Here is a 23,086-nt window from a genome sequence, read left to right as displayed (position 1 = left end):
CTCATAATTGACTAATTATAATAATGTGGTTCAAATTTATCTTTGACGAGAATCGAATATAAAATCTCTCACTTACAAATAAAGAGGAATACCACTATACCGTAGTACTATACGGTAGAAAGTAAACGATCTTATCATCAAAGGATATTACAAGATGAGAAAGTAAAACAAAAAAGTCTAAATGAAAATTTTGCTTGTATTCTCTTATAAATTTTATATAATATTGGATAAATAAAAGAAAATTTGAGAATTTGAGAGCACTGAATCAAAGCAGGCCGATGTTGGCTGCGTAAAGGAAAGTTTGATGGACGAGGTTACCTACGAACCTCTAAGACAAAAATAGAAAATTAGGGTTTGAGAGGTTGCATGGTTTCGTATACTTCTCTCTATCTCTGTCTCTCTCTCTCTATAGGTTTGTAAAGTCAATCGGGGCACGAGGTAGGTTTGTAAAGTCAATCGGGGAACGAGGGATGCAATGTTGGATTTCCTGCAAATTAACGATCCACCCCCTCATGCAATCTAGCTAGGTTTCCAAGTTCTAATATCATTTTTTTTTTCAATTTGTTTCTTTTTGTGTTGAGATATCATTTCTCAATTATTGAGCGTCACCCACCAAACTCATTATCAAATTAAATTTTTTATTTAATTTTACAATAATGATAATTATATTATGTACACCACATTTTAGGATATCACCTAATTTGACAATTCATTGAGAGTAATGATATTCACATGCTTATTTTTACTTCTCGCACATACATCTCAAAGATCAGTAGCCAAAAAATTAATAAGGTGTGTGTGAATAATAATTTTATCTCAATAGTTGCTGATTAAATATACTATTTTATGTATAACAATGTGTGACATTAAAATGTAGTTGAGACACTTAACTGATCATTTTGATTTGGCCTGAAGTGATTCAATGACTGGGAACGAATTCTAAATCCATATTTCACACAACACGTCTTACTTTGATTTCTATCGTTGATGAATCAAATGATATAGACTTCTGTGAGTCTTTTTAGTGCCCAAAACCATGACCAAGCCACCAACTTTATAATAATTTTGACCGTGGACTCAGTCTTTGTTTTCTCAGTGTGATCATTATTAAAACTTAGTGCACATGCAAATTTGCAACAACATCTTCTCTCTTTAGTGGTCTGACTCACCCCACCACTACCAACCCTTAACTAACAAACTGGTTATTTTATTTTATTTCTTTCCCGCAAGGTTCCTATTATTTAATAGGAGATCGGTTACCTACCTTCTAAACATATCACATGTACATCTTGTTCCCTTTTCCTTCCTCCTCCCACGAAATCCTAACGACTGGGACCCAATTTCTTAACGGATAGATGTTTTGTAACATCAAATAATCCAAAGATTATTTGATGTTACATAACACTTATCTGTTCTCTCGTCCCATGTGTTTATTTGAATTATTATTATTTACTTTTTTCTTAACATTTTGATGAACAAAGAGTTTATTAAATCTTTGTGTCTTATGAATAACACTTTGGATCCTTTTGTATATATATAATTATAAATGTAGTATAACTAACTTTACTTTCCACCAAATGGTATGCATTGCATTGCATTGCCACCAGATCGAGACATTGAGTTCACTATTGATCTCTTGCCTAGAAGTTTGGAACTGATCAATATCTCTCACAATTTATCGAATGACACTATTTGAATAGAGGGAATTGAAGGTTCAATTGCAAGAGTTAGTTGACAAGGGTTTTGTGCAACCAAATACTTCTCTATGTGGTGCTCCTGTGTTGTTTGTGAAGAAGAAGGATGAGGGCATGCGGCTGTGCATTGGTTAATGACAGTTGAACCAGGTGACAATCAAGAATCGATACCCTCTTTCTAGGATTGATGATTTGTTTGATAAGTTGAGAGGAGCTCAAATTTTCTCTAAAATTGACTTGAGATCGGGATGTCATCAATTCAAGATTCGTGTGGAGGATATTCTGAAGATTGTTTTTTGAACACGGAATGGTCATTATGAATTTCTTATTATGCCTTTTGGTTCTGCACACTTATGGATTTGATGAATAGGGTTTCCAACCTTATTTGGACAAATTCATGATAGTCTTTATTGATGATATACTTGTGTATTCGAAGAGTGAACAAGACCATTCTAGGCACCTTAGGCTTGTGTTGGAAAGACTAAAAAGGAGAAGGTTGTATGCTAAGTTTAGTAAGTATCAGTTTTGACCTGAACATTAATTCTTTAAGCCATGTTATTTATGTCGAAGGAATCTTTGTTAATTGTTACTTATAGCCCCTATATATGATTTGATGTTATGAAGTCTAACTGAAAATTATAGCTTACTAGAGAGACATTAGTACTACTTGAACCGAAATTATTCCGCACTATGTGGTGTGTGAGTCAAATGCACATGTAGATGTAGTATGACAATCTTGCATATACAAATAACAATTATTGAATGACCAAACTTGAGTCATTCTTGGCATGATCTCTCAACAACTTTTATTATTAATATTTTTAGTAGAACGATAGCGTTTGGTGGATTAGATGGATAGTTATTAGGGATGAGAGTAATCGGCAGAGATCGAAAAAACACCAAGGTGCAAAGGCCATCTGCTCAATAAACACATTTTAAGGCTTGTAAAAAACATGTTTTGGTGTTACAATAAAAATAAAAAAAATTATCTCTTTTTTTTTATATATATTTTCAGAAGTGGGGTTCGCTAGTTAAAAGAGATAACTAAATGAAATTTCAAACATATAGCTTCCTGTAATAAGAGCAACTTGCATAAAACAAATACACCGTTAAGTGACGTCTCAATACAATAATATTATGTCACATCAAGAAAAACTTACACGATACCTATTCCATATAAGACATTCTTTCCCACTAAAAAAATGAAGATGTAAATGTTAAATTTGCGTCTGTTGCTCTTAAAGAGCCAAAACATGAGAAATCTAATTCAAACATATGTAAATCTGGATTTTCAAATGATAATTGTTCTTCCAAATGTGTGTCTAAGATGAAGAGAAAAAAGAAAAAGAAAATAAATAATAAAATGGCGCTATGAATTCAAAGCAGGTCAGTGAAATCTGTAGAAGCCATTGTTACTACTACACTGACAATTTCTGCATGCTTCGCTGCTCTGAAATTCAACCTGGCAGCACAAACACACCGCCTGAGCCACCGCCGACGACTGCACTTTTCAAAAAAACAGATGATTATTATTACTATTAGGAGGAACTATGATCTGCTGTAGTCTTGACTCGGCCGAGTTCCCAGACGACGCCCGAGTTGGCTTGGACTGAAACGGCTCTAACCCAATTGAAAGATCCAAGTTGAGATCACCACACTTGTATTTCTGCTGTTGTTGTTGTTGGTCTTCTTCGGTTGTGGTGCCGCTGCCGGTAGCGGTGGAGCAATTGGCCTCCGATTCTATTTTGTAATTGTAGTAGTCCTGCTCCATCTTGGGGTGCTTCAACAATTCAATTTTGCTGTGGTTGTTGACGGGTTTATGATCAAACAACACGGAAGACGGCGGAGGACGGTTTCTCAAGCCCAAGCGAGAGGCGGGAGCAGTGGAAGTGGCTGTTGTTGCTTGGTTAAGCGGGCGGTGGGTTTGAGGGTCGAGGCCGCGACTGATGAGATTTCGCTTGACGTGAGTGTTCCAGTAGTTTTTAATCTCGTTATCGGTTCTTCCCGGCAATCGCGCCGCAATCAACGACCATCTACAGAAACACAGTCCAATTTCAAATCAATATGATTTATTCTGTCAGAAAAAAAACTGGGTGATCTGGTTGCTTACTTGTTTCCCAGCAAGCTATGAAGCTTGATGATGAGTTCATCTTCTTCCTGTGTGAAATTCCCACGCTTGAGGTCGGGGCGGAGGTAGTTTATCCATCTCAATCTGCAACTCTTGCCGCACCTAAGCAACCCTACAAAATCATACATGAAGAAAAACTGAATAAATTATATGATATAGATATAGGAATATCGAGGACAAGTGTAATAGGAGCATCCGTCGACAAAAGGAGCAACCTAAGATGATCATCTCATGGCTATTGAGAACGATGATTCTATTTCTTAATCTTTCTGACTTGCTCTACGGAACCAAGTCGAAAAGATTGAGAGTCATTCACAACCATTGATGAAGGATTCCTCAAAAAGTTAAGGATTAGTAATTCTTTTTAAAAAGTCCTGACACAAATGAAAGATTGCCTCTTTATGATCGACAAGTTCCGAGTTCAGAGTCATAAATATGGCCTATTTGCAAAGTAAAAATACGGCTATATCCGATGAACATTCCTCACCCCCCGACCGTCACAAAGCTGAAAGCTTGCTGGCTTAAGTCGCCCCTTTTTTAGATAAGAGGAATATTGAATTGAAAATGAATAGTTGGATAGATGGATGAGTTTACGTACCGGCGGCTTTAGGGAGGGAGCGCCAGCAACCCTCGCCGTGTTGGCGGATGTAGTCGATGAGGCGCTGGTCCTCCTCTTTCGACCATGCCCCTTTGTTGGTGTGAGCTTTCTCACAACAAGGTGCTCTCCCCATCTATTTCTTCTTCTGAATCAGATACAATACAACAGCAGCTACAACAGTGACTCTGTATGTATGTGTATATAAATATATATATATATATAGAGAGAGAGAGAGAGAGAGAGGAAAGGAGAGAGATTTTGTGGTGTTTTGTTTGAAAGAGGTGAAAGGGAGAAGAAGCAACAGAGACAGGGAGTTTTGGTTTGGTGGACGAAGTGGAGAAAGAACGAGATCTATATGTAAGAAGAAGACAGAAAGATTACTGATATGAGAAGGGAGAGAGAGAGAGAGAGAGAGAGAGAGAGAGAGAGAGAGAGGAGAGAGAAAGGAGAGAGAAAGTTGGAGGGTTTGATTTATCAGGTGGGGAGGGAAGGATTTGACCGAGTTGGTGAAAGAGAAAAGTGGTTAGTGGTTACTGATACGGGAGAAATTTTTAGTTGGGATGGTAATACGAATGGTACATTACGTGTTTTTATAAAAGTGATAAGAAATTTTATGTTATAAATTATTAACTTTTTAAAACACATATCATTCAATTTATATAACGATATGTAATATACCATCTCGTATGATAGCCACACTAAAAAATCTCTCATGATATGGCTCCATTTTGGTTGGTAGCTCTACTTTTACGTCACATTCCTCCCCCTTGTGGGCTCTTCTTTTCTATTCACAATTCACACCATCTATCCCTTTTAAGAACTTTTTAGACATGGAATTACGCTATTAACGGTTGATAGGTACTCATATAAGCGTGATTCGGAATTTCAAATCAATCAAACACTTCATATTCTTCCATATGGGTGTCTTGTTTCTCCAATTACATTTCTTCTTTTTACAACGTGATATTAATTTGAAGCTCTCCGATTTATAGTTAGGGCTTTTCAACTCGAGTGGTACATTACTTTAGTTCAGATTAACCGGTTTAATTCTCATTTTACTATATAAAAACTTCTAATTAATAATTTGTGGGTTATTTAAAAACGGAAAAAGATTTTCCTATCAAGATAGAATACTCTAATTATTCGTATCTCACTTATCACTTTAATTCACTTAATTTATAAGATAGAAATACCGCAAAAATAAATTCGTTATATGAAATTTTTTCTCCATAAAACAAAAACACACTCCATTAGGACAATTTCATAATTGCCCCTGCCACCTAAAATTTCAATTCCTGTGGGCTGAGGTTTCCTTATCCTGGTGCCTTAATCCAGGGGCTTATTTGCCTATTAGCCAAGAGTCTTATCTTAATTTGTACCATAATATTAAAATTTGGGAACAAATTAAAGGGGAATTTTGTTAGTCATATTTCGGCTGGTTGCTTATCCATCTCCATTTCCATCCTCATATGTTATGCTATTCCCTCCCACAGTAATTATATTTTCAAAAGCATCCTCAAAAGAAATAAAAGTTTTCTGTTTTGTCAAAAGGAGGATGGAAAAGGTATCAAGTTGAATATTGCGTAATTGGGAAAGGATATAAATTAGGTCAAAGTATCTGTGGATATATAGCAAGAAAAATAATGTTAATCTTATCACATTTTAAACCGTATATGCCTATATGGTAACGCATGACATGGCAAGTAGGTGGAATCATATAGATTTTAACTAAATTTTGATTTTATCTCGTTCAATGTTTATTGTATGGAAAATGCTAGCAAAACCTCTGGTGGTTTACCAAAATGGGGCTTCAGTAGCATTTCTTATCAAATATTTCATGCGTCACGTCATGTGGTATTAAAATTGGTAAAAACCAAAGTGTGAATAACTAAATTTAAAAAAAAAAAAACAAATAAAAGAACAAACCAACTACAAAAAATGAATTTTTTTTTTTTAGCGAAAAGAATTGTCACAACAATTACATACCAAAAGACTATGCTGTCTTACCTGTATCTCATACTAAATTACAAGCTATATTTAGAAAAAATAAAAACATAAAAATAATACAAAATCGAATCAAATCCAAAATTAACTTCCTAAATAAAAGTATAAATTTCAACTCATGGTAAAAAACAAGAGTTTGCCAACAAGAAAATTGACAAGCAGATGTAGATACAGATTATGTTAGGCAAACAGATAGATGGATTACATACTTAGGCATAAGCAAATGCCGAAGTTAGATGTAGATTGCCGATGCCAAAGGTGTAGAAGCAATGCAGATTCCGAACGTCGACAAATCCAGATGCAGATGCAAATTCCGAATGCTGAGGCTACGCAGATTTCGAATGTAGAAAAATGCAGAACATGCAAATGTAGACGATGATGTTGGGGTTTATGAAAAGAAAGCATATGAAGTTCTGAACGAAAAATAGCGGCACCAGATGCAGACAGTACCTCAGTACAACGAATCAAAGCATATCAATAAAGGAGAAGATTTGATTGATGCAAAGAATTTTCCCTTGATCTGTTATTGTACATATACAATGAATTGAGTAACACACTGCTGATTGGGCAGAGTTAATCGACCGAAAGAATCAAGACCTTAGGATACATTCCCCCTCCACTCAACTGAAAGAACAATTTCTCAACTTAACTGAACGACGTTATTTTTAATGATACAAAAAAATTACAGGTGAACACAAAAATCGTAACCCTAACAAATAATTTTATGTATTCAAATCAGTTGTGTTAATTACGTTACCGCTTATATTTGTGGCTTCTGCTTCTTTACACATACAATCGGGCATGGGAAATGTATACAGCGACGCACTGGGTTTTTTCAATTCAAAACCCTTCTGGTCACTGTGGCGAAGCATGTCTTGCATCTGCCGTTTGAAATCTTCCCATCTGCAATATAAGAAATACGAATGAATAAGAATGCTTAAGTTGTTTTTCTACAATGCTTTTTAGTGCAAATAAAGGACCACTAGGTGGAAGCAAAGCAAATTATATTCATGTTGTTTGTCTATAAATATCATTGGTTACCCCATTTTTGTTTGATAGTTAAATTTGTTGTCATATGCTTTAAACATCCATCGTGCCCCTTTTTATTTGCTAGGTAAATCTTGATATATCATGTTTACGACAACCATACCAAACCCATTACAGAGAACACCGAGGTGCTTGGAGTTAACACAGGTCAAACAGAAAAGGGGTCGTTTGATAACAATTTCGTTTTCAGTTTTTAGTTTTTAGTTTTGGGCTTGGAAGGTGTAATGCATGGTAATACCAAAGTGTAGAAAGACAAAAAGAGAAACAAAATGTTTAAATGGTGCAACTATTAAGATTGTTTTTGCATTTCAATGGAGATTTAACTTCTGCAACATGCACAAGTTAAAATGTAGAAAGACATAGAAAGCAAAGATGCGTCCTTAGGTAACCTATACTCAGCAGAGTGTTAAATAATGTGGTCTTTTTCTTTTAATTAGGTACCACTGCACATGTTTTAGGTTACGTGGATGAATCCCTATTATTTGAAAGTGTGAAACTGAACAGATGATCAAACTAACACTTCAAGCACAAGTTACCTGATATTAGGATTATCAAATAAGAGTGCTAACTTTCTTTTATCAGGCTTGATTGTCTTTGAATGTCCTCCATAGAGATACCGCCTGTGACCCATCAAGAAGTGGGGAAAATTTCCTCCCTGAGTGGTAACAAATACTTCACTGTGGAGGCAAACCGTGTAATCAAGAGCCGCCAACCTAGATAAATGGCCCTACATCAGAAAAATTTAGCATTGAAAAAATTAACTTGACGCTAAGTCTATTATTATATCAAAAGGAGCAAATTTAGGTGAATGGACCCTACTGCAGAAATGGTATAATAAAAATTGCATTAGTTTGAAGCTGACGCGTACTTAGTTGGAGATGTAATTGCTCCCAAATGATACCTTAAAAGGAGCAAGTTCTTCTGCAGTTGCCAATGTGTCTTTCATTTCCAAGCGTGGAAACATCTGTTTAAGAGGAGACATGTACTTCTCCGCGTTATAAATGTTTCCTGCTGCAATGTATACTGAGGTGGCATTGTCAAACCCCATACCCCTGAGCATCATTCCTACCTACAGCACCAAATACTTCATTACTCACCAAGGTTGAGAAACAATTCAAATACTAATGCTTATTATGATGAACTTTAGCTGTCTGTTCTGTACTTGGTCCAGCCATGGCCAGACCAGCTATCGGACAAAATTTGACCATGTTCATCCAAAATAAAAATCAATCAAAATGTATTAGTCAAAACAATACTGATGATGTGGCATTAACATTTTGTTTATTTAAACAGAATAGAAAACCTTCAGGGAAAAAAACAGTCCCCATGCCTCTCTGCCAAAGTCCTCTTCCCACCACCTCCACCAAAACCAAAAACCACCGTCCAGCAAAAGAGACACAATCTATCTAAACTAATCTCCAAGCCCTCTTAACTTCCAAAATCTTTCAGAACAATCAGATTTTCATTCATACGCAAAAAATAAGAGTCCAGTGTGTTTTCTTTTGTTGTTATAGTTCACAGTAGTTAAATGTAGTAGCAGAAGTAGAAAATATCAGCAATAGATATTACAACATTGAGCAAGAGTTTTTTTTTTCAAAGAAATTTAATTAGGGAACTGTTATTGGCACTTCAAAAATCTCATTGTGGACTCCTTACAAATGTATTTCTTTCTAAATATATAATAAATATATAAAGTCTGGAGTGCAGAATGTGAAGTTTTAAAATATTTTTCAAAAGCCCAAGTAGCAGAACCTTTATATATAACCGGGTAGGACAAGATTTCAGAGCTTAAATTGAAATGGATAGAAAGAATAGCATTATACCTCTAACGGAGTTAAAGGGCACTTCCCATCCACACGATTTGCACCTGGCCTAATTACTCTACCCCTTCTCCTGAATTTTCCTCTCCAACTTCTTTCTCGAGCAATATCCATTTCGCGTTTCTCTTCCTCCCCGCCATCATATTCACAGCACGAAAACGCTACCATGTCCTTTGACAAAGAGATAAAAACAAAATTTATAAATTGTTCATTTAAAAGAAATTAGTCACAGAAGAAATCAGAAATGATTCATTTAAAGGGATAACAAAAATTACACACCTCTTCAAACCGAAGATGCACTGAAACGTATTTCCCCCCGCTGTGGGAGCTACTTTTAACCATCCGTTCAACCATTTTATCTGCAAGCATTCTTATAGAACTTGAAAACCTCAGTGCTTCAAAATTGGCAAAGCATCTAAGCCTTTGGACCTTTGAAGGAACTGCATAAGCCAATCTGTTGGAAAAGGGTGCAATGCGCACGGCCCTGCAACATTGGTTGAGAGAAACTATATATAGCTGTCACATACAATGTAACACAAGACCAGGACTCAAAAGTAAAGAATTAAAGAGTAAAACACATCATAATATAGATATAGAAAGATAGAAAGAAGAGAAAAACCAACTAGAAACAACAATACAGGCAAGGCACATACCTCATTTGCTCCAACTTTGGGAGGACCTTTTGAAGATAATAAGCTGAACTTGACCAACCTTTCACTCTCAGATTCACAATGTTGCTTATATTATTGTCAAATCGCTCCAGTATATCCCCTGGGAGCTCCCTAACCACATTCACTTGATTTCTGAGAGCATGGATGAAGTAATCTTCATCAAATATGTTCCCAAAGTGACTGCAACAAGTAGGAAATAAAATGGTCAATACCTTGAAACATCAAAACATGACAAGTTTTCAATAATTTAAATTTTTACTGCCATGCTTTACATATATTCTCAGTGGTCAGATTTCAAAGCTTAGGACCTGCGAGACAACCATGCTCCAATCAAAAGGTTGCCAGGTCAAATTGTATGCTGTATCCAATACACATGCAAACCCTTTTTTGTCAACTACATCCATTATAAGCCATTATATGGTGTTATCTTTTTGGCTGAAAGAAGACCAAGGTCTAATGAAGGGGGAGGGGAGGGTCACATTTGAGGTCTCCCTCTATATGAAGTTTGCTACAACCCAAGCCATAAGTAACTAATAATTTTTAACATGAACTTGGTAAGGACAAAAAGACCTATACAGAATTACTATGATCCAATTTTAAACTTAATTCATTTAAGAAAATGGAGAAGGAAAAACAGAGAATTATAGTAAATAACTCCCTTACTTGCGGCCTACACCGACTTCAAACGAAGAATTCCCATTTGCTAAGTTATATTTTTTATTCAAAATATGCATCAGCCAAAGTTTGGTAATTCATATTGAACCAAATAGTTCAGATAAGGCGTTTTAGCAGTTGTCAACTTGTCATGGCTGATTCAGAAACTAAGTTAACCTAGTTATACATTTTCTGAACGAATCATGCTAAACTATTTAGAACGACGAATAAAATAAAAATCTCATGTAAGTGGTAATGAAGCTGAGCATGATGAAGATCATAATCTTAATGGTACAATAACTTAAGTAATCACCTTGAGTCTTTCCAGACACTATTTAGATGAAAAATTGGAATCAGAAGCGTTGCATTCAATAGTCCAGCCACAGCAACTGCATCACAAATCTATAATGAAGTCATGAAGAAAACTGTCAAAGAAAAAGAAAAGGAAAAATCGGATGCACAAGACATGTTTTTGACACAAGTTACTATTGTCAGCTATTCATGAAATTCATGCACAATCTTTTTGTCCAAGTCCAAATGTAATTTGATGGAACAAAATGACAACTGCACTCTGTAAATTACAATAACACGGATGGTTTTGGTCTCGCAGGAATATCATACAAATAAGTGAGTTGAAATACATATATGTATGAAGGAAAATACAGGTTTGGTGGACAGTGCAGCATGTTATGTTGGCAGACTGACATCTAGACTATTGATCATGGAGATTCTTGTTCAAATGTCCAATTTCGAAGTTTAACAAGATAACATACCATACATCTAGCAAGAGAACACAGCCCAATATATATGCATGTGTTGCGTGTGTCTAACAATATAAAAAGCAATATTGCATGACAAGTTGATAAGTTGATAATCAAGTTGTTACAAATGACAGTCCAACAACATATCATGTTAAAAGAAAAACAGAATTTCACACAATAATATATCTCTACAGTTTGTTTCTCCTACGTGACAGCAATGCACAAGAACAATGTCCGATCCTTCATTTCGTTTTCAACTGTATATATAGAATCAGCAGTCTACAACCCCACAACTGCAAACACGTGGGTGTGTGTCAAGCCTAGTCAAAAAGCCAAAACATTCATACCAAGGAAAACTAGACAAAATTCCTTGGTGTTGCCCAAACAACACGCTTCGGCCATATCTTGGAGTATAGCTTTCACTTTGTAAAAAATTAAATTTTGAGGTGAACTCTACTTATTGGTCTTTGCCTGTCAATTACTCTAAGGTGATTGATATCTTTATGCAACGATCAAAACCACAAAAAGAATGACAAAATATATTCAAAGCAACCCAACCTTAAAAAATGGAAAACTAATGAAAAGGGCTTGAAAACTTTGAGTTTTAATGATAAGGACAAGAATTGGTTTCAAAAACATTTTCACCAAATGGAAAAGGTAAGAGTTCTTGAAATTACAGAAAAACTAACAGGCTGTGACAGAAGAATCAGAGGTGAAGCGTCTCTTTGATGATGTTCTAGAGAAAGAAGGAAGATGAGCTACAGACATTTATCCAGGGATTTTAAAGTTGAGCACAAGGTTTTCATTTTAGAGATTGAAGAGAAGTCTTTTGGCGAAAGGATTCGGGTAACAGAGAGAACGAGAACTAGAGGATATCAGATATCTTTTGATCTGGGTTGTGCAGCGTGGATCATTGAGCAGTTAAAGGCGGTCATCGACACAGGTGGTTTGAACTTCTTCAGAAAATACAAAGGTCACAACTATCAGTTTTGGATTGAAGGATTTCAGAACAGAAATGGGGAGTTCCTTGTCCTTTCCAAAACCGAAAAGGATGGTTTTGTCAGAAATATCTTCGTTCCAAAAGGTTTTAAAGGTATAGGATGGAGAAATCTGGAGGAGCTGATGTACGAAATACTGCAAGGGGGAAAGAAAACGGGGACTACAATGAGGAAGATGAATCGGGGTGGAACTGAGCCTAGAAGGAATATGTCGGGATCCGGTACTCAAGGTTCTTATAGGGATGCAGTCACTGGAGGAAGGCAGACGACAAAGGAGGAATACAATCGGAGAGCCAGAGAGGAACTTTGGAAAGAATTCACTTGGAATCAGAGGAAAAGCTCTAAAGAATCTTACAGTTGGGGAAGTGTTGTAGTCTGTGAGAGAAAGGTGGTGCATCAATCATGGAGGGAGGTGGAAGCATCCCTTCGAAATCTTCTGGGAACGGAAATCAGACTCTCGCCATTTCAATGCAACAAAGCACTGTTTGTTTGCCAGAACGAGGAGGAAGCAAAAAAAATAGCACTACTTGGAGCAATAGGCATGAAGGAGTACCCCGAGGTGAAACTGGCGGGGTGGTGGGAGAGTTTGAACACAAATCAAAGACTGGCGGTCAGTTACGGAGGTTGGGTGGCACTGGAAGGTTTACCACCGCATCTTTGGACCAATAAATTCTTCCAGGATATTGGCGAGGCTTGTGGCGGTCTGGCGGATATCGATCAAGCAACATCTGGATTCGGATTCTTGCTCGAAGCAAAGATAAAACTCAAAACCAACATAACTGGTTTCATCCCTGAGGTAGTAGAAGTGGCTGACGGAGACTTAGTCTTCAGGGTCAGGATCCGGCAACTTTCTCCAGCGATGAGACCCATGACTCCGGCTGAAGATCGGGGTAGACCAGAAGCTTTAGTTGGGTCTCTGAAAAAGGAACAACAATTACAACGGACTTCTGGAATATTTCATCCGGCGACGGCCGAGCTCGGGGAGGCAACCCACGCGACGGGGAAATGTGCCAGCTTTCGAATCGGCGCCATCGACTGCCCAGTCACTACCGGTGGTGACAGAATGCTTGGTCACGACGGGACTGAGACTGCGGACGCGAGTTACGAGATGCCGGCAAACCAACTCTCTGACATTATTGTCTCTGAAAAAGAGTATGGGACGTCACCTCAAACACAGGGCGGGAATGATGGCGGAAGTTCAAGTACAGAGGGGGCACAGATCTCATCAAGCAGGGAGTACTTTAATGGAACAAGCGTGGAGATATGCACTAGAAATGTTGCATATGTTTCTCTGGGTAAAAGCAAAAGGCTGGAATTAGATGGGAAAGAGAGCGCTGGCTCAAGTACAGAGGGGGCACAGATTTCATCAAGAAGGGAGTTTTTTAATGGAACAAGAGTGAAGATATGCATTAGAAATGTTGTAGAGGTTTACGAAGGGAGGGGGCCCAATAAAAACAATTTCATTCCAATTAAACTGGATGGAGTGGTGGGCTCTGATACTCAAAGCCCAAATATTGAAGATAACATGGCGGTCACCGGGCTTTTGGGTGTTAAAAATTTATTCTCAACTTTAAACGGTAAATCGATGGGCTGTAAATCTCATTGGGATGGGTCAGGTCGAGGTCCACTTATTCAAACAATTTACGGGATGAGACATCGGTTTCAATCCGAATTGGAATTTTTGTATAAGTCTCAAACGTCGTCGAATCCTTTGGAGGATCTAAGGCTGCTGACTCTAAGGCACCCCGTTGGAGGATATTTGGCTTTGGGCGATACCCAGCAACCACGGGCAACGGAGTATTATACAGCAGGCAGTCCAAGTAGATCTTCGTCGAGCACATGCTCGAGTTTCCTCGGGAGATTTGGTCAACCTGACAGGGGCAGATTGCGGTTAAAGAGTCTATCCCCACAAGATTTTGGCTCTGGTCAGAACCAACTAGAAGAGCCTATTTCGATGAAAGGCTGGCCTGCTAATCTCACATTCACTGATTCAGATAGTGAATTAGAGGAAGTTCTGGTGAGCGAGGCCGATGAGGACCATGCTGAATCACCGAGCGGGTCGATTGAGAAGAATCCAGCAGATCAATGGTGGAGAAGGATGGAGGCTCTAGGCATGGATTCGGCTCAATTGTTTGGCAGCGACGACGAAGATTTCTCCGCTCAATCTTCTGTTGCTGACGGGGAGACGGAGGCCTACGCACAAGAGGAAAAAGAAACATCTGAAGATTTCGAATTATCCTGTGATGTCCTCCACAACCTATTCAAGGATTTAAATTTGGAAGAAGTGACAACGTTGAAGGAGGCATCTAATCACGAGGAGAAGTCTGATACTAAGGCAACAGGAAGCAACAAGGAAATACTAAAGTACAGAAGAAGGAAAAAACTGGCAGGCCAATTAGCTAACAGTGAGCCACAACATCTAAATTCCAAATTTCTGTCTAAAATGAAGATTTCCTTGTTTCCGTTGAAGAGGTCTCTGTTAAAAGAAGCGAAGAAAGGGAAAGTCAGAAGAGGCAAGAAAGAGGATGGTTTTAAGGGAGACAGTAAACTTCACAGGGGCAATACCAGTTTTAATGAAGATAATTAGCTGGAATGTTAGAGGATTGGGAAGTAGACGGAAGAGGCTAACTTTGAAAAAGCAATTCCAACGGCTACAGCCCGACATCATCATACTACAAGAAACTAAGAAAGCTATGATTGACAGAAGCCTTGTGGCTAGTGTGTGGGGAAGCAGATATAAAGACTGGATTTATGCCCCTGCACAAGGAAGTTCAGGGGGCATAGCTGTAATCTGGAATACAAAACACTTGTCAGTAACCGAATCTTTGATCGGTGTTTTCTCTGCATCAATAAAAATTATGGCTCCCAATGGGATGGAGTGGTGGCTTTCGGGAGTCTATGGTCCATGTAAAAATAGAGACCGAAGGGAGTTTTGGGAAGAATTGGCGGGACTTTATGGCATGTGCGGACCAAGATGGTGTGTAGGAGGAGATTTTAACGTGGTTAGATTCATAAATGAGAAATCAAACGGAGGGAGGTTGACTAAAAGCATGAGGGATTTTAATGATTTCATTAGAGAGACAGAACTCAAGGATCTGGAGCTGCTCAATGCACAATTTACTTGGTCAAACCTCAGAGAAGAACCTGTGTGTCGGAGATTAGACAGATTCTTATGCTCTACAGGCTGCGAAGATATCTTCCCTGAGGCTAGACAAACGGCCTTGGCTAGGGTCATTTCTGATCATTGCCCAGTCCAGCTAGACACCAACAAAGTGAAATGGGGGCCATGCCCTTTCAGATTTGAAAACATGTGGCTTCAAGATCCAGAATTCAGGAATAAATTCAAGGAATGGTGGCAATCGGAACAAGTGGAGGGGTGGGAGGGTTATAAATTTATGATCAAGTTAAAAGCCATGAAAAGAAAGGTGCAAAGCTGGAGTAAGGAGAGCTTCAGCGAAATTGAAAAAGTCTTGAAAGAAGTGGAAGCAAACATAGAGGAGTTGGACAGGAGAGAGGGGTTGGAAGGCTTAGATTTTGAAGCTAGAAGTAAAAGGGAAGAACTCCAAACCATTGTAGGAGACTTGGCTTTTAAAGAAGAAGTGAAATGGAGGCAGAGAAGCAAAGTGGAATGGGCAAAGGAAGGGGATGGTAATACAAAATTCTTCCATCGAGTTGCAAATGGGAGAAGGAAGAGAAACTATATTGAGAGGTTAGAGTCGGTGGGAGGGGGAATAATAGAGGAAGCTAAAGAGATCGAAGAGCATATTGTCAACTTTTTCAAATCCTTATTCAGCAGTAACGACGAGGCATGTTGGGGATTGGAAGGGATAAATTGGGCTCCAATAAGCGCCCTTCAGGCAGTTTGGCTTGAGAGGCCTTTTGAGGAAATAGAAGTTCAAAGAGCAGTTTTCGATTGTGGAAAGGATAAATCACCAGGTCCAGATGGCTTCTCTATGCAAATGTTTCAACATTGCTGGGAGATTTTGAAGAAGGATATAATGAAGATCATGGAGGAATTCTTTGAGAAAGGGATAATAAATGCAGTGACGAACGAGACTTTTATTTGCCTTATCCCGAAGAAATCAGATTCTTTAAAAGTGACGGACTATAGGCCCATAAGTTTAGTAACTGGATTGTATAAAATTATAGCCAAAACACTGGCTTCAAGATTGAAGGAGGTTTTGGATACCACTGTCTCTCCGAATCAGGGGGCGTTCGTCAAAGATAGACAAATTTTGGATGCTGTCCTCATTGCAAATGAAGTGGTAGAAGAGGTGAGGCAGAAAAAAGAGAAGGGATTGGTGCTTAAGATCGACTTTGAAAAAGCGTATGATCATGTGGAATGGAGATTTCTGGAAGAAGTACTACAAAGAAAAGGTTTTGGCAATAGATGGAGGAAATGGATGCAAGGATGTTTAAGCTCTGCAAATTTCTCCGTTTTGATCAATGGAAGGCCAAGGGGAAAATTTCAAGCTTCAAGAGGTTTGAGACAAGGCGATCCACTGTCACCATTTCTTTTCACCTTAGTAGTCGATGTTCTGAGCAGGTTAATGGAGAAGGCACAAGAAACTGATCTCATCAAAGGCTTGTGTATCGGCCAAGAAAAGGTGGAGATATCTCATCTCCAATTTGCCGACGACACCATTTTCTTCTTGACAGAAGACGAGGAAGTTTGGAACAACCTAATCCAAGTGCTTAATTTATTTTGTTCGGTCTCAGGATTGAAAATCAACAAAGCTAAGTGCTTTTTGGCTGGGATAAATTCAGACAATGAGAAACTAAACAGGCTGGCAGTTTCTTGGGGGTGCGAGGTAGGGTGCTGGCCGATAAAGTATTTGGGGCTTCCCCTCGGAGGAAGGCCAAGAGCAATAAAATTTTGGGATCCAGTGGTAGAAACAATGGAAAGAAGACTTCAAAGTTGGAAGAAGGCTTTCCTATCCAGAGGGGGTAAATTAACTCTAATTCAATCAGTCCTGGGAAGCATGCCGATTTACTATATGTCCTTGTTCAAAATTCCATGCGGGGTAAGAGGACGTATAGAAAGATTAATGAAGGGGTTTCTATGGGAAGGCATGGAGGAAGGTAAGAAAACACACTTGGCCAAGTGGGAGTTAGTCACTAAAAACAAAGAGGAAGGAGGTCTAGGGGTGGGGAACTTGAGGAATCAGAACGAAGCATTATTGGCTAAGTGGTTGTGGAGATTCCCAAGGGAGTCACAGTCTCTGTGGCACAAGGTGATAAAAAGTAAGTATGGGCTACAAGCTAATGGATGGGAAGCACTTCCTCATGGGAGGGTTTCAAGTCGAAGCCCATGGAAAGACATTTCGAGTGGTTCTCAACAGTTTCTTAGATGCTGCACGTTTGAGGTGGGCAACGGTGAGAGGGTGAGGTTTTGGGAGGATGGATGGGTAACAGGGGGACCGTTGAAGGAGCAATTCCCCAGACTATTCCTTCTATCGAGGAAGCATAATCAAAACATCTCGAGCTTCGTGGAAGTTTCAGCAAATCCTTTGTGTTGGAACTTTGATTTTAGGAGAAACTTGAATGAGATGGAGATAGTAGAGGTGGCCACATTATTACAGAAATTGGAAGAGGTTCGATTGTCTCCATTAAAGAGGGATATCAGAAGGTGGAACCTGGAAGCTTCAGGTTTGTTCTCATGCAAATCCTATCGTTCATTACGGAGCAACGATGGGAGTGTGCACTATTTTCCACCCTACCCACAGATTTGGAAATCAAAGGTTCCTCCGAAGGTTAAAATACTTGTATGGCTTGCGGCCAATGGGAATCTAAACACATGTGACAGAATTCAAAGGAGAAACCCTCTTATGTGCTTATCACCACATTGGTGTAGCCTGTGCAAAGCCAAGGAGGAGAGTGTAAATCACATATTTCTTCATTGCTCCTACTCGATCCAACTGTGGTGGAAATTGTTTCAGGAGGTTAAAGCAAGTTGGGTCATTCCTAAAGGGTGTTTCGAGCTACTAAGCACAAATTTTAAGGCATTTGGAAAAAGGAAAAAATCCAAAGTTTTGTGGGGTTGCTTGGTATCGGCAATTTTCTGGAATATATGGCTGGAACGTAACAAGAGGATTTTCGAAGACTATACTGGAGTGGGGGCAGAAGAACTTTGGGGGAGAGTAAAATATTGGGCAGCTTTTTGGGCTTCGGTAACTAAAGAGTTTAAGAATGTTTCTCTATCTCAAATACTATGGGATGTGTTAGCTGCAGTTAAGTGAACGAGGTCTAGAAATGGCTGCTGTAGCCAAATTCTAATGGGTTTTTCTTTGTTGTCAGTTAGTGGACTCTTATCCACTTCTGTGTTGTTCTTTATTCTTTTAATAAAATTGTTTCTTCTCAAAAAAAAAAATGATAAGGACAAAAAAAATGGTAAAATGAATAGTAGCGGGTTTGACTTTTTAATGTAAAAATGTGGTTTTTCGTTAAAGTAAACAGTACCGTGGGCTTTTCGTTAAAACTCCCTAAAAAAAGGAAAACTAATGAAAAAAGAATCCAACTACAACACATAGATCACAAACCCTAACCATGGCAGCCACCCACACAAATCAACAAAGCCATACCAATCAAGAAAATGAATTCAAGTAATGTGTAATCACACCTACCGATAAACGTTGCTGGTTCAATCCACCATTTGCTTCAATTATAAATAAACCATTCGACTCTGGTAATCCTGTAACCCGTCCAAATATTAAAAAAACAACAGTTAGTTATTCATTTAGTTTTTAACAACCACATAATTATTCATTCTATCTTCCAAAAATCAGGATAACTGAAATTTAGATTTAAAATTCCTGCCACATTGACTTGCTGAAAACATACCATATTCTGTTTCAAACACTTTTTTATAAGTATTTTGCCACACAGCATAAACATGATGTTAAAAAGGTCTAGCTGAAGTATAATTTTTTGGGAAACATTTGTGTATAGTTGTGCGAACACAAGAGCAGGTGGCAGGGTGTTTTCATTTTCGAACAAACCCTGTTTATGCACCCTTCCACCATTTACCAAGTATGTGTGGTGATAGACTCTTTACTGGCATTTGCAATCCATATTAATTCTGAAGCATCATCTCTAAACGATTTGAAAATTCTGGGTAGCCAGTACGATAAATGTATCCATTCGATATTTCATATACATCATTCTCAGTTTAATTGTGATCTTCATATGAAAAACCCAAACCTTCTTCTGGAGTATCGTTGGTAATACAGGGCTTCCAAACTTGCCGCACTTTTGAATTCCACACCGTCATCAACTGCATAGTTTTCATATCAGCATACAGTCAATTCAAATTGTTCACATTGGCTATAACCATCAAATTCGCAGAAGTGCATAAGTAACTATCTAATTGAGCCCCAATAAGAGGTTTCCCTAAGGAGCTACCTATCACAACAATTTCATATAAAGACAGTAACTTTCTATACCAGAAGTGATTCGATTGATGAGCACATGGTTCTTTTCCATCTGCCGATCAAACAACATTGCGTTCTTTTTCAAAATTAGTAACTCACAGTCAGATAAAATTACCCAAATCAGTAGACCCTAATACATAACAATAGATAGTGGACAGCAATGCATGTCAAACTTAACACAAGCATGCACATAGATTAGCAAATGCTCAGTTCGTCAAGAATTTACATAAACAAAACAAAATGGTGCATTTTGAATCCTCCACCCAATCGAATCGGAAGAAGTTTGCAAGAATTCACTCACCAAATTGTGAGTGTGATTGCCCTCAGCCTGCATATAAGGCCAAAGCCTGTGAAAAACCTGAGGGCTCCGATACACCGAGCCCGGCGGCGACCGCTTACTGACCACAACAACCGCATTCTTCAAGCTAACTACATCGAAGTTCACCGAGCCCATATACAACAGCATCCCCGAAATGTACAACAATGGAGCGAACAAAAGCACGCCTCGGCGCTTAAAAACGACTGAGATGAGCAACACCACAACCTTCTCCACAATGCTCTGCTTGGGCCCTAGGCCGGCGCCCGCGTTCTTGTTTCGGCCGTGGCGGCAGCGGGGGGAGGACGGCGGGGAGCAGACGGGTCGGGAATTGCCGAGCCGGCTGTAGCCGTGCATTGAGGAGCAGGGGAGACTCAGGGTTCTAGAGATCGGGGGGCAGAGGGGAGTCGAGATCTGATTGCGAGAGGCGAGGATGAGAGATTTTTCAGTCGACCGGGAAGAGGGGTACGTTTCGCCGGCGAACTGAAAAATAACGTAACATGAGAGAGTGTGCGTGGGAGGTGTGGTTTATTGGGGAAGAGAGAGAGAAGATAATAAAGGAGAGCGCGTGGGAGGGGCGTCGGCTGGCTGCAATCACGGGAGCTGGAGATGCCAGCTCTGACTTGATGACGATGTGAGTGGGTGTGGTTTCAGGTGGGCCCTTGACGATGTGACTTGATGGACTCTTGAGTTGTTTTTGTTTTTGAAAGTATGAACTGTCGTGTCAAAATTACTAATTTTTTTTATTTAAAAAAAAAGCTTATTATGTGGCTAATTTGATTTCTCATTTTTTAGGATACCGTTTGGTACGTGAGATAAGACGGAACGGAGTGGAATGAGGCGTTCCGTCCCACGTTTGGTGCGTCTAAAACAGATGGAACGCGTTGTTCCATGGAACGAGTTTTGGGTGAATTTTCATTTCACTTCACCCCCTGAAACGACTCGTTCTACGTCCGTGGAACACAAAATTATAACATCTCTGTCTCCTTCTTCTTCCTCCTTGTTTCCATCCAATAGCATCTTTGCTCTCTCTCCGTTCCGTCTCGTCATGTCCCGTCTCGTCTGCATATCAAACGATACCTAGTGAAACGGCTCTTTGGGGTAGATAACTCCACATTGTAATTATATATACTTATAATTTTTTTGTAATTATATAGAGGAAATTGTAGCAAAGGTTTTCAACTTTAATACAATTAGAGGAATGGTCCCTCAATTTTATTTCCATGACTATTGGTCCCTCAACTCGTCAAAATATGTAGCTATAGTCCTTTTCGTTAACACCGTCAATAGTTCTGTTAAAATCAGTCACATGAGGGGCACATGATACTGACTGTAGGGGCAATCAAGGAAACATATTATTTCCCTTGGGTTGGAGTCGATCAAACGCAACAAATGGGGGTTGGATAGGGTTTTGCGATGAGGGTTATATGAGTTGTTTGAGTGTTCAATCCCTCCAAAACTGATAATACTCAGTGCACTTGGGTTTGCAATTGGAAATTTGAGTTTTTTAAGGTTCGATTTCAAGGTTAGTTTAGCAGAGGATGATGAAGTTGTGGGATGTCTTGAGATTGCCAACGATGGAATTACATTCGTACTCATCTTGTCTTCTTGGTACTACTGTAACACATCCATGCTTTTCCTCCATGCCTTTTCCTTATTGGCAGTGGCTTCCAAATTATTCATGTTGCTCTCGAGTTCAATGAACTGCCTTCTTCTCCATGTGTTATCCTCTATACCAGTGCAATAAAGCCTTCTCCCTTCTCTATACTAGTGCAATAAAGCTCTTCCACACCACATCTTCCATAACTACTTCGAAACTAAGTTTATGTGATTGGTTTCCGTCATTAAAAGCTAATTACTGCAATACATAATAAAAAGCTTATTATGTCGCTAACTCGATTTCTCAGTCTTTAGTGTAACGGCTCTTTGGGGTAGGTAACTCCACACTGTAATTATATATACTTATAATTTTTTGTAATTATATAGAGTGTTGTAAACATTCCTAGTTTAAGTATGATTGTGTAAATCCTAGATAAGATTTGATTCTAGTTATCCTTTCCTATTACAACTTGTATTACTTGGAGAAGAAGGAATATCTTCTCTCCCTTTACTACTATAAATAAAGGCACAATGTAGGAGGGATAACAACACACACATTCCCCTACAATTCTACAAACACACCTCTCTCTCGTCTCTCTCTCTGCCGCCGGCCCTAGTCCCTCTGTCAAATAAAATAGACCACAACACGTTATCAGCACGCTCTTCACGCTGTGCTTAGAAGAATTTAAAGAGAATTTATTCGTCTACAATCAGGGGAGTATTACGTTTCAATTATTTTTAATTGATTAAATCTTGATTTTATTGAATTCATATATTGTTATTGATTCAATTTATTTTTCTTCTTATGTTGAACGTGATACAAGCTTGAAGATGAAAGCCGAAATTGAAGAAATAATTTTTCTGCATCAAACCAGTTCATCTATATCATCACGCAATCAGGTTCTTTCTAAACAACGGCTTTTAACTCGATATTTTGCAAGCCCTGATAGCATGAACATTCACCATGATGCATGACCCAACTTTACGTTTTACGTATTTTAGATTCTACATAAATTGTGTATGCTTCATAATCAAAATTGCTACAATTATGTGAATTTGATATTTGTCATGAATTGAATCCTACATATGTACATGCATTGAAACTATTATTTGCATATGCATCAACGTAAATATGTGATTCATTAAAATTATACATGCATATAATATAATTGAATTAAAAAATAAAAAAATAAAAAAAATAAAAAACGAAAAAAAAAAATTTTTAGGGCTGCACACAGCAGCCCATTCCCCTCTTCTCACCCCGTGGGCTTGTAATCCCACCCGAGGGTTCTTGGCCTATATTTTTAGGCCCCGAGATTTTATTATTTAATTTTTTTTTAAATAATATGGGTTTTTATATTTTCAC

At 38.6% G+C, this 23,086-nt stretch overlaps 2 protein-coding genes across 4 annotated transcripts; both read right to left on the bottom strand.

The window, feature by feature from the left end:
- Nucleotides 1–2,763: 2,763 nt before the first annotated feature.
- Nucleotides 2,764–4,822, bottom strand: LOC126632146 (transcription repressor MYB6-like). The gene is made up of 3 exons (XM_050302387.1): nucleotides 4,421–4,822; nucleotides 3,805–3,934; nucleotides 2,764–3,727 (listed from the first exon to the last, which is right to left on the bottom strand). The coding sequence occupies exons 1-3, from the start codon at nucleotides 4,551–4,553 to the stop codon at nucleotides 3,205–3,207; spliced, it is 786 nt and encodes a 261-aa protein (XP_050158344.1). The 5' UTR covers nucleotides 4,554–4,822; the 3' UTR covers nucleotides 2,764–3,204.
- Nucleotides 4,823–6,898: 2,076 nt separating this feature from the next.
- On the bottom strand, nucleotides 6,899–20,704 carry LOC126632145 (O-fucosyltransferase 9-like). 3 transcript variants are annotated; one of them, XM_050302384.1, is made up of 10 exons: nucleotides 20,107–20,700; nucleotides 19,576–19,648; nucleotides 18,999–19,066; nucleotides 10,930–11,018; nucleotides 9,945–10,142; nucleotides 9,571–9,775; nucleotides 9,295–9,462; nucleotides 8,373–8,540; nucleotides 8,008–8,198; nucleotides 6,899–7,327 (listed from the first exon to the last, which is right to left on the bottom strand). In XM_050302384.1, the coding sequence occupies exons 1-10, from the start codon at nucleotides 20,476–20,478 to the stop codon at nucleotides 7,147–7,149; spliced, it is 1,713 nt and encodes a 570-aa protein (XP_050158341.1). In that variant the 5' UTR covers nucleotides 20,479–20,700; the 3' UTR covers nucleotides 6,899–7,146. The 3 variants fall into 3 exon arrangements, with proteins under 3 accessions (XP_050158341.1, XP_050158343.1, XP_050158342.1); XM_050302386.1 differs by lacking the exon at nucleotides 6,899–7,327 and having other exon boundaries at nucleotides 8,045–8,184; nucleotides 8,340–8,540; nucleotides 20,107–20,704; XM_050302385.1 differs by lacking the exon at nucleotides 6,899–7,327 and having other exon boundaries at nucleotides 8,055–8,198; nucleotides 8,340–8,540; nucleotides 20,107–20,704.
- Between the last annotated feature and the right edge of the window lie 2,382 nt (nucleotides 20,705–23,086).

The sequence above is a fragment of the Malus sylvestris genome, chromosome 8 (assembly GCF_916048215.2).
Source record: "Malus sylvestris chromosome 8, drMalSylv7.2, whole genome shotgun sequence".
In the NCBI taxonomy this organism is placed as follows: Eukaryota; Viridiplantae; Streptophyta; class Magnoliopsida; order Rosales; family Rosaceae; genus Malus; species Malus sylvestris.
The sequence above is the reverse complement of the archived record's forward strand: the minus strand, read 5'-3'. Positions and strand labels throughout refer to the sequence as shown.